The sequence below is a fragment of the Anser brachyrhynchus genome, assembly GCF_964034855.1.
Source record: "Anser brachyrhynchus genome assembly, chromosome: 6".
In the NCBI taxonomy this organism is placed as follows: domain Eukaryota; kingdom Metazoa; phylum Chordata; class Aves; order Anseriformes; family Anatidae; genus Anser; species Anser brachyrhynchus.
The window spans coordinates 31,340,118-31,352,278 of NC_137700.1; the positions used below are offsets into that span (position 1 = coordinate 31,340,118).

The 12,161-nt window shown below is 38.9% G+C and overlaps 1 protein-coding gene across 3 annotated transcripts in view; it reads right to left on the reverse strand.

The window, feature by feature from the left end:
* SLF2 (SMC5-SMC6 complex localization factor 2) overlaps positions 1-12,161 on the reverse strand; it is a 46,059-nt gene that overhangs the window by 15,268 nt on the left and 18,630 nt on the right. For all 3 annotated transcript variants that reach the window (XM_080596861.1, XM_080596860.1, XM_080596859.1), the window contains 8 exons: positions 11,336-11,379; positions 10,127-10,818; positions 9,087-9,144; positions 6,419-7,563; positions 4,009-4,091; positions 2,961-3,074; positions 2,517-2,684; positions 564-666 (listed from right to left, as the gene is read on the reverse strand). In XM_080596861.1, coding sequence (XP_080452987.1) covers positions 564-666; positions 2,517-2,684; positions 2,961-3,074; positions 4,009-4,091; positions 6,419-7,563; positions 9,087-9,144; positions 10,127-10,678 — 2,223 coding nt within the window. In that variant the 5' untranslated portion in view covers positions 10,679-10,818; positions 11,336-11,379. The remainder of the gene's footprint in view (positions 1-563; positions 667-2,516; positions 2,685-2,960; positions 3,075-4,008; positions 4,092-6,418; positions 7,564-9,086; positions 9,145-10,126; positions 10,819-11,335; positions 11,380-12,161) is intronic.

Consider the following 12,161-nt stretch of genomic DNA (forward strand, 5'->3'; position numbering starts at 1 on the left):
GAAGATAGGAAGTGGGTATTTTTTCTGAGTAACAGAACAATGCACATTCCCTTGGGACTTGGGTACTGGCACAGACATCTAGAAAGAAGACAGCCACAACATTTCCTTAGACAGCATCTCTACTTTTTTTTCCCCCCTGAGCCATAATGCACATCGACTTTGTCAGAATAAAAATTCTGATAATGCAGGTATTTAGATTTATAAAGTACATACTACAGCGTGTACTTATTTTTTTCGTGTGGAAGGAAATAGATAAATAATTGCTTTTGATTTGTCCCACACTATTAACATCCCAAAATATCTTCTCACCTAGCATGTGCAGAGCCCTTTTCAGATGAAATACCATCTATGAAGATGGACAGGAAGCTTTACAGTCACTCAGAAAGCGTTTTATTCCTAGTGACAGTCAAAGTATTCCAGACTGGAGAACAAATCAGAACTCTAAGAATTGCTAAACAAATGCAACAGATTCACAGACTGGTACCGATTATTTCTGCAACAGCTGGCTTCCAGGAAGAATATTCTATCTGACAGAGTGTAACTGCAGAACAGCGTGGTCTTACCCAGAAAAGCCACTTCAGAATTGGTGTGGGACACAAGCTACAGCTGTAAGCAGAACTTAGAAAACCATGAAGAGCTAGAAAAAGCTGCTGTGTTACGTTGGAACTGTAAGACAAAGATGGGGTGGGGGGAAAAAAGGAGAAAAATCCATTAGTGGTTGAATCAACAGTTTCACAATTAAGTTTCACCATTAAGAAATTCCCCACCCCTCAGATCATCACCAACAGCAAACAAAGACCTGAACATCCAAAACAGATGATATACTTTTACCTGCTATAAAATACTACAGTAATTAAACCCTATTCTTGACAAAAATTTTTAAAAAACTAAATTTAGAACAACTTTTTTTTCGTCTACAATGCCATACTATATGATTTGGAAGTATTTGTATTGTTAGAGGAAAACAGCTTCAAACAAACATGGATTTACACTATTGTATTATGAATCATTATTCCTGTCTACACAGATGGGCTGATGGGCTCTGTCAGATCAGTGAATAAGATACCATATTTTATTATTTTTGTTACTGACAATGACCTTTACAAACTCTTCTGCAGGAAAAGAGAAAAAACATTTCAGATTTTTTGAATTATCTCATTTTTTGGAAGAATCTTTCAAATAATCTAGAGGTAAAACAAAGCAAATAAAATCAAATGGTCTCATCTTGCTAGGCAAGTCTGTGAGGTGCAGAAAGTAGCTGTTGGAAGAACATAAAATCTGTAAGATTTAGTAGAAAGTTCTTTCAGTTGAAATCTTCCTTAGCAAGTAATGTGTGCCATAAGCAGCTGAATTAATGATTCTCAATTTACCACGTATCCCTGTTTAGGCTCCTCTGTTCTCAGTATCTACTATAATAGGTAGTTCTGTTATGAGACCTGTCTCCTAGCTTCTCCATATCCCACCCATCTACCCATCTGACCAACGAAGCAGCTAGGAAGACATCCATGTGTCAGCCAGACAGCCAATATGTGCCAGCTGGATGGTTTCAGAACACCAAAGCAATTAAATCATAACTGCATTTTGCAAGGGACAATTCATTTAACTCTCATTCCTCCAGTCACTGATTTACAAGATACTTCTTAAAGCTTACATCCCCGTGACCTTCACATATTAATAAAGAGGCCTGAAGCCAGAGGAGCGTATCACAAACCTGACTTGCTCAGGAGACAAGGAGAAAGCACCCACCTCCTCACAGCCACAACAGCAAATACAAATGTTTACAGACAGAATCTTTTAAGGTTCTGTCTATTCCCTCGGTTTCACTCATGCCAGTTCAGAGTAAAATATCAACTGAAATCAGTGGAATTACTTTTAGGATTTGCACTTGTAGATTAGAAAAGAAATTGTCCATCTATCTGTAGCCTGACAGCCTCATAAATACAGACCACAAATCTCCACCAGTTACGTAACGGTTGTGTCTGTGTGTCTATAAACACTTTTAGCTTGGTGACTGCATCTAACAGATGCCGTAAACCATAACTTCCTGCAATCCTGATTATGTGGAATCCTAAATCCCAGGCTCATTCAACACAGAAGGTTTTCAGCAGACATAACACAACATTAGAAAGAGGACTTTTGTGACCATCTATCTGGGATATTTAAGCTTTTGTTCATCATAATATTTCAGTTCTGCACTCATCTTCCATAAATCTGTCAGATTGTCAGCAACAGCCCAACGCAGTATAAATACGGAAGAGGTCAGGACACTTCTTTTCCTTCTCCTGATGCCTCATTTAAGATGTTTTTTCAAAAATTTGAGGAGTAAAGAAGGAAGGTTCAAGTAACTGTTCACTGTTCTATAAAGTGAATCTGGAAAGCAGAATTCCAGGAAGATCGTCTTGCCTTATTACTAAGATAAAGTTCATTTGTATGCAAAGACACTATTTTATCTTAAAAAACTTTTAGCACTTATGAAAAACCTACAGGTAAACACAGAGTGAAGAGGACAGTCTTACCTAAGGAGGAGTTTTTCTATAGGATTTTGAGGGATGAAATAAAAATTCCTCAAGTCGAGGTCATGTTGATTGAAGATTTTCCCAGAGACTGTTAAATCAAATATGTCTTCTCCAGGGTGGTAGTCGGGTATGGCACAAGCTGTTACTGAAAATCTCTTTATAAATGCCCTACAAAATTCAAAATTACTTTTATGAATTTCAAGGAGAGGCCACGTGCTGTTTGAGACAGTCATTTTCAGATGACGAACACATCAGCTACATATGAAAGCAGAGTTAGGTTATAATACAGTAACACCTAAGAAAATCCACCCAACCCTAAAAGACAAAATGGTTCGCACTAGACACATTAGCAGCAACTGATGGAATGAGAGACAGATTAGAAAAAAAAAGGCTAGGAAAACTAAGTGAAGAACTAGGTTTAATTGGTTTTAGAATAGGAAGGACCTGTGTTCTTCTGAGAGGTCTTCATCTCCAGTGACATTCTCATCTTCTCTATCTGAAGAATCAGTTTCCTTTTCTTGTATGTTTTCTTGTAACCGTTTTTCTAGTTCATCTAATCTGAAATAACAATAACAGTGAAACATATCATCACGGTGTAGTATCTATAACAGAGGGAACCAAAATTCAAGCTCCCGAACCCAGGGGCCAATAGCCCACTAAGCTGGGAAAAAGCATGCAAGACATTGTATCTGTGCAAAGAAACAAGCATCTTGCTAGTCCAAGATACAAAGTTGATGCTTCCCACTGCCTGATGAATTTCCAACTGCACATTCAATCACTAGCTTGTCAGAGACAAAGACGCTCAAACCAGCTGCTGACACAATTTTTTTGCAGTTGCACAAAACTTTCTATCTCCTAGATTTTTTTTTTTTTTTAAAGCTTAATACTAGTATTCTATTTGTTAAATAGTAGCAGTTATAGAAGCATTCACTACTTTATTGTCAGTCAGCTCAATTGTTACTAGGGTCAGATTCTTTAAGAAAAAAGAATATACTCACAGCTAATTGCCATTAGTACACATACCACATTACACTTTTTACCTGAAAGAACTCTTCCAAGAGCATGTATTAGTTCTGAATTGTGTAACTACTTGGATACTGACAGTCTACACAACTTTGGAAAACCAAAACTGAGCTACAAATGACTTTGAAGGAACTAGCACAGTCAGTCTACATAAATACTCTTATTTCATGCCCGACTAGCAGCTGTTAGCTGGCTCAGTGACCTGCAACAACAGCATTAGTAAATTTAGTCCAGCTCTTGTGGGGTAGACAGATTAATCACAAACTACTCATTATTGCTTGCAAGGAGCCTATCACTCAGCTTTCAGAGTTAAGCTGCGCTGGTAGGTTCCATCAGATGTATGTTAGCGGTATCAGCAGACAAAGCTTAGCGTGCTGCTACCCAAACCCTATCACTTTGGGCAGAAAAGGTAAATCTAAGCATCCACAATTCCATGCCAAAGTTTTCAAAGCAGCTTTAAAAAACAAACCTTTTAGATTCTTCTTTCTCCTTCAGGAGATGTTCCAAGCTGTTCACATATGACACCTGGCTAACAACAGGAGTCTTAGAAAGCTGTAAATGAAGTAGCAAGAAACTTAAGAAACACCACAAACTATCAATTGATTCACTATTAGACAATAAATATGATCAAAACATTAACCTCGTCATATTTTAAAGATATTTTAGCCGAAGGTGAAAAATAATAATTAAAAAAATAAAAATCAAAGGAGGCCATGTAAAGTTGGACAACTAACTGTTCGGGTTTCTCAATTCCCTGATAGTTTTCTATAATTGCTAAACCTTTCTCAGTGATTAATTTAGAAATAATTATGCTTCCCAATGGATCTGAACAGCAAAGCGAGTCTCTTCTTCTCTCCCTGGGGCCAACCTCCAGCTAACCTTCATGGACAGCATTAGCACCAGAAGCCTGCTACTTCACAGCTTTATCACTATCCACCGAGACCCTGGGAATCCCCATTCTTGTGCAGGAGACAAACTCCTAAAATGATTCAGCACATCTTTGTCACTTTCACCCTTGCCTAGAGATATCTTTCAAATGCAACAATCAGAATATCTTTGTGGGGAAATTTTGAGGGTAAGCTGAAGCCCTCTTACCTTATTTTAGGTCTGGTTAACATGCCCTGACCGAACAACTAAGGAACGAAGATTGCATTCCAGTTTGTACGTGCCCCCTCTTACGAAAGAAGATAAGAATGCTAGTACATGCAAAAACCATGCTCACGGAAATTTTGGGACAGTTCAATTGTTTTGTGTCTGTTGGTCATTAATTACTAGAAACAGGATAAGCCAAATGCTATGGTCATACATGTTCCACAAAAATTTGACCTAGGCTGCATCTGTTTATCACTCTTAGCCATTAACTACCCAGCCATGTTGGTTCAGACTGTGGAATATGTATGTAACCACAAAAGCCCAATCTGTAACGTGTTTGCATAATTAATGGTAAGGACAGATAAAATAATTGTGGCTGTTCAACACCTGCCTATGGAAATACTTTTTAATAGAAATTCAATCAGCAAAATAAACCATTTCAGAGATTTATAAATGGGGAGAAGAGGACAAGGACCTGCATTTATATGGGCATTCTGCTAACAACAGGTTTGTTTTCTGTTGCAGGAAACCGGTGGGTTGATCCCAGCCAGCAGCTAAGCACCACACAGCCTGTTCATTTCCCCCTCCCAGTGGTACCGGGGAGAAAACAGAAAGAGTGAAAGCAAGAAAATCACAGAGCTAGATAATGACAGTTTAGTAAGTGAAAAGAGAGGGAAGAAAACAAAAGTGACGCAAATGGCACTCGCTCACCACCTCCCCCAAGCAGACTGATACCCAGCTCGTCTCCAAGCAGTGGCTTCGTGGCTACCTGCCAGAAGCTCGCCGCCACCTTTCGGTTTACTGCTGAGCATGACACGATGCAGCACTGGAAATATCCCCTTGGTCAGCTGTGCAAGCACTGCTCAGCAGTAGCCAAAAAAAGAGTGTCTTATCAAAGCTGTTTTAGCCACAAATTCGAAGCACATAGCACCAAAACACAGGCTGCTCTGCAGAAAATTAACTCCATCCCCACCAGATCCACTTAAATACAGCCATTTCCAACCCATATCTGCTTTGTAAGGAACGCTACGCTAAGTCCTAGTACAGGACTTTCCTAACTAAACCATTCTTTTACAATAAACCTGCAAAACTAACAACTTTTTTGACATGCTGTAATTGACCAAATAGGTTAACTTTTAAAAATAAATCGATTTATCGCCATATCCTGTAAACTGGTAGTTAAATACTTCTCCATCCATCCCCTATAAGCAGAAGTCATTCAGCTTTCTGAAACCCTTTCTAAAATACTTCAATTTCCATGAAATTCAACCTCAAGGAAAATATCTCACACAGACCAAGAACTCATAGATGTACATAGATTTCTGACAAATCACAAACTGTGACAAAGATCTATTATTGCAGTCCAGCACAGATCTCTCAATGGACAGATCAATTTCCTCTCATTAACTTCAACTCATGAATACCTTACCCCATCAGGAAAATGAAAACATTAGACCCCACACATCTTCTAAACGTAACCTCTCCCCTTTTTCTTTAGGCGAAAAACGTGCAAAGACAGAACTCCTGAAAAAACACTGATGGGAATACGGCTCATGCAGTCCAGCTGCACGAACCATCTTTCAGCCATTCCAGCGGCAAGAAGAATTAAAAGCACCCTTTGACTGACGACATTCCACCGTGCAGCATAGGACCCTCAAGTAAGCTCACCGGTTTTGCAGGCAAATATTCTTAAGGCATGAAAACTCGGTTAAAGGAAAAGGGTCATACCAAAACAGGCAACATAACCTGATACAATGGTTTTTTGTTTGTTTGTTTTAGCCACTTACATGAAGTTTCAGTAATGGAGCCGCGGTGTCCTGAGAAAAACTGTCAAAACAGTCTCCTTCTGAGGCTTCCGTCTGGGACCTGGGAGTTGAAAACAGAATTTCTTGCAGTGCCACAAATGGTTCGTCGTCATCATCATCGTCATCTATAGCACATTCCAAACTCTCATCTTCACTATCAAAGCTGCTTTTTGATTTTCCATTCAACTTCGACATCTCTGTACAGGTGCTTTCAACTTTTAACTCTTGTGAGAGTTGCGAAGATGTATGGTTGCTGTCCTCGTACCCTTCTCGAAAAGGCAAAAAACGGGGAAACCCTTCACCAGTCTCTTCTGAGACTGTAAGTTTCCCAGAACCTTCCACCAAACAAAAATTGGAAGCATTTTCTGAACTATTTTCTTCTGGTTTTGAAAAAACGTTGCTGGGCTCAACATTATCAGCTCTATTGAGTCTTTTTGGTCCTTTCCCATCTTGCTCCATCTTAGCATCTAATACCCAAGATAAGCCAGCCGTGTGGGGTTGAGATTTCACAGCTTCTGTGAACACAGCTTCTCTTTGTGTTATGTGGTGTAGGGAAGGCAATGCAGTACTTTTCTCCTGAGAAGTAAGGGACTTTTCCAAGAAAAAGTCAGAGTTGGCCACCTGCAATTGATTCTCTTTGGTATCCACAAGAGAAACTTGGTTATTTTCATTAGGACTCCGTGCAGAACATGATAAATCTACAGAGAAGCAATTACTTTTCTCATTTTCATTGCTTGAGACAAGGTATTCCTCTGAACAAGCAGAATCAGGTCCAGGTAGAGCAGCAACCTCCATTAGCTGCAGAACACCACTACGAAGAGGCTTTAAGCCAATGTTTTTAACAAAAGTAGACTTTCTATTTTTGCATTTTTGAGCTGACCAACTGAAAGCAGGGTCGCTCAAACTTGTTACTTCAGAACCGTTTGCATCCACACTCATTGCAGTGCGTTTTCTTTTCCCAGGACAGCCTATTTGTTCGGATGGCCCGGAAGACGCCTTAGATTGAAGGCAGGCTGATGGAACAGACTGGCTTTCCCATGTACTGGCAGCTTTCTTGGATGAGGTATCATCTCCAAATTCACTGAGAATATCATGTTTTAAAACCTGCTTTACTTGGGTTGGGTCATCTATGAAAAATGTTTAAGAAAAAGTAAATTACTGTTTTAAAAAACAAAGTCAAAATTGTAACAGTTTACCCTTTAGAAACAAGTAACTTAACATTTTTACACTTACTATGTCTGAAATTATTGACCAGGAAAAGCAATTCTGCTTGAACACCAGAGACCACAATTAAGATTTACTCTACACCGTACTCTTAGATTGTCATCTTAATTAACTTGAAAATGAAATTAAATCCTTTTATTTTAAAAGCAGCTCAGCACCTACAGTAGAACACTTCTCCTGTACACTAGAATCAGTCTTTGGAAATGGCCAACAGGGCAGGCAGCGGCACCTGGACGCCTTGTGGCCAGCTACTTCTTGGAGCTTATCTGGCTGAAAATTTCTCTGGCATCCCAACTCAATCCTTGGCTGGATCAGGTCCTCGCACCGCTGGCTGAGTCCCAGCGCTAGCCCAGGTGGAATCATGGCAGCACAGTTTGACACGTTCACAGAGACACGGAACCACAACACGGGAATCCTCTCCTTGGATTTGTTTTTTTTTTTTTTTTTTTTAAAAAAAAACAATCCTCCAGGCTTGGTCCAGTAATGAGAGCATGGCTTTGAATGCAATTATTAGATCAAGCGAGTTACGCTACGCAAGAAGCACAGCAAGACTTGATCCTACCTAAGAATAATTTTGCCATTCTGTGTTAGTGTAGAAGTTGGCATATCAAGCCATTAGAACATTATTGCATAAAATTAATGCTCCGAAGCAAAGTCATCTTGCTGATCTTATCTGTATCTTATTGATCTAGCTCAAACTTTCACATTAGCTTTCTATAATGAGTTCTACTTACCATAGAGAAAATTATATGGTTAAAAGGGGCAAAAAAACAAGAATACTGCCTAAATTTTACTGTTCTGTTCAGTAGGAATGGTGTTGTGGTTGGATTTTTGTTGTTGTTGCTGTTGTTATTTAAGCTGAAATTCAAATTTTGTTAGCCACCACAGTGAAGACAGATTTTCCAAAATGCAAGATAAAGCATGAATAATTCAGGGATTAAGACAAAAAAGATCACTTTTAATTAAGTTATTAATGATCTGTTTTTCACTAAATGATCCCAAGTCCAAAATTACTCTTCAAGCTTGCCATATATTAGAAATAACCTTGACTGTACAGCAGTAATAATTTTTGACAAGGAATTTAAGTAGATTTACTTCTTACAGCAAACTCACATTTCTGAAAAGTATCTTAAGTCTGCTTCCCCTATCTAGTTACAAACTACTTCTAACCACTGTCACTACTGTTCAAGCCTATGAAATTGTATGAAAACTGGCCTAGTCACCTGAATCACACTACCAAAATAATCCTCTTTATGAAGTAATCTTCACCTTCATTTTCCTTGCACTTAACTGTCAGAATACATATCAAAAGCTGAAGAACGTGTTTTAACTACATACATGTAACAAAAAAAAAACTTAAAAAAGCACTTAAGGACATTAAGTGATGAACTTGATTGCTCAATTAATTCAATATTATCAGCACTACCTGAGGCAGTCTCCCTCGAACCAAAACGTGTTATTTTTCTTAAATGATATCCATTTTCCTAAAAACAAAAACGGAGAAAATCAAAAGTTAATTGCATGCTTTTAAAAACAGGATGTTGATGTCCTGAGCCAAGCATCAAGTCCAGCACAGGCTCAGTTCCACACATCCTCAGAAATATGATAATATACTTCATACAAACTTAAAACACAGCTGCAAATATCTTAACAAAAGGACTCTTCCCCCAAACCATAATTTTAGGCTTTTTCTTTAGATTGGCCTCTATTTCTATATCTCCCCACTTTCAGTAATAATTAGTGCCATTAGCCACTTGTCTCCCTGGGCTATCTGGCAAGAGGCTAGCCAGCCTTCCCTGAACAATCCATTAGGAACTTAAATAAGAAAACGATAGTAAGCACTGACAAGCAAATACAGGAGGGGTGCTAATGAGAAAAAAGGAAACAAGCTTAATAATCTTTTTTTGTTTATTCATAACATATTATGGAGGCACACAATGAGCATCCCTTCAAGTAATTACCTACCCTCTAAAGGGCTATCTTGGTTAGTAAAAAAAAATAATTAAAAGTGTAATGAAATATCACATACTTAACAGGATCACTCCCACCTCTACCCAAGTACTGTGGCTTCAGTGCATAAATCTGAACTGCTACTCACTGCAACTTCTAACTAGTAGATATTTGCCCATCTGTTCCCTACACTACTACACTGTGGGGAAAAAGGAAAGATCATTTCTACTAAGACATTTTCTCTACAAAGTAATTACCATTTAAATCCCATTGCATCTTCGTGCTCGCATCTACACCAGCCCATCTCCCTTGCTCTTAAGCCAGTGAATTTCTCATTTATTGAAAAATAGTTATCAGACAGCGTACCCAAGCAAGACCAGGCTTTTAAAGAGGAACAGCAAAAGAGCATGAATTTTGTTACAACTCAAAAAGGCAGCACCCAGAATTTCACTCTACATTTAAAAAAAGACAGAAAAAAAGCATGCACAATGGTCACTGCAACCTTTTTAAACACACCTGATATGACACATTTGTTCCTGAGAACGGCATTACGGGATGCGCCTTAGACTGTTTGACTCTACGTTTCTTGTGCTTTCTTCCTCTGTGCAGTGCTAACCTCACTTTGGAGTCAGGTGGAGTGCATGGCAAGTTCGTGGGAAGCCCCGAATTTTGACACAGCGACGTGTTGCCGTTATTTCTACCACAGGCCTTCTGAGTATCAGCTTCTGGTAACGAAACCCATTTGTCAGAGTCTGAACTGGTCTCTTCTAGATCCACACAATCAGTTTTCTGTTCCCAACTATTTCCACAAGACAATGGTGTTCTTGTTACACCCGGATACTTTTCATTTCTTCCCTGGTCTGTCTTGATAGCTTTATCGTTTCTGGCCAAGAGACATTTGGGAGAACCCGAGTTAACAAGGAGTTTTCGAACCACAACCCTTGGGTATACTGAACCCAGTGACTTGCACACTCCATTGTTCTCCAGCATGTCTACGTTGCCCCTTTTCTCAATTCCTCTCCGAAAGGCATCTAACACAGGACTCGTGTTTGGTGTTTGGTCTGGCATCTTTTTCCTTTTAACCTTCTTTGCAGAAGATATTTTCTTCTCAAAACGTTCGGCACTTAAAACCGGCAGTCCATTTCCTGCATCTTTTAGATAGGTCGTGTCTGAGGAGCACAACACACTTCTGTCTTTATGGCCAAGGTCTAAAAGAATAAAGAAAACATCATCGTATCATAGAAACATTGGAAAACATTGGAAAAGACCTCTAAGAACATCTGGTCCAACCTTAAGACAAATCATTCACAACCACAATATTGGAGAAAAAAATCTTCTTGACTATATTGCTTGGTATTTTACCTCTGTCACGCACAATCCAAAATTAATTTACTTAAACATTTAGTATTTGCTAGCACCACACAATTTATTTCATATCAAATAAGAAGTGCATGATTTATGCCATGGCTGCAGTTGCTATAAACAATTTAGCTGAAGCATGAGAGAATAACTAACCAATAATTACATCACTATTTAGAGATACTAATTTAAATAGAAATTTAATTTTTCAATTAAGTTATCAGCAAAAAATTAAACGTGCTCATTTTGACATACATGGTAAGCTACAGCCATTATATCACTGCTCCAGTTTGGAATGAGTGTAGACTATACTTCTGCACACTTCCATAATTATTATTTTTTTAAATAGAAGATACTTATATTTACCTTGTTTTAAAATTGGTTTGAAGAATTCTTTAATAGACTGGTTTCTGAAAAGAAAACAAATATTATCTTTTAAAAAGAAAAATATCTAAATGCCCACACAGCAAATATCAAAATTAAAACGCTGCAATACCTTTTACTTTTTTTAAAGCCAGCAGCTCTTATTTCAGTCTGGAGTTTAGCTTTCTGACAGATCGCAGCAAGCACCACCACCATCGCCTTCAAGCCTTTACTCTGCTCAGCTAATAAAGCCAGATTGCCAGTGTCCTCTCAAACACCACTTCTTTCACCAACCCTGTAAGTTTCACCTATCCCACCAGCTTAAACTAAGAGGGACTGACCTCAGCTGTGCCCAGTACTCGGGGTGAGGCCCCCCCAGTGCCTTGTGTGATGATGTTAACGACCCCTCCACCTCCACCGTCAGCACTTTTACCAGGTAACTCCTATGACGAATTTTACTTTTTTTTTTTTTTTTAAGGTCAGAATCACATTGGCTGATGTGTTGCTATTCTAAGGACAACAAATTAATTGCCAGTTCAACTCAGTATCCCCCAGAAACGTCGTCTTCTGTCAGATCAAGGCATGGAATTTGTTCAAGAAGAGGCCAGAGCCGGTATGATGAAAGGCGAGCAGGAAGGTGGATGGAACAGGATTCTCCTCCTTCAGCACCCACAATCTAGCAGATCAGCTCTCCATAGCTTCTGGATCCAGTCTCAGTCCCTTAACACAACCACAACCTTCCTTTCACCACACAACATGCGTGTGTAGTGTAAACTGTCTATAAACACCTGAGCTATCAATTTCTAGTAAGCCTATAGAAAGCAGAATT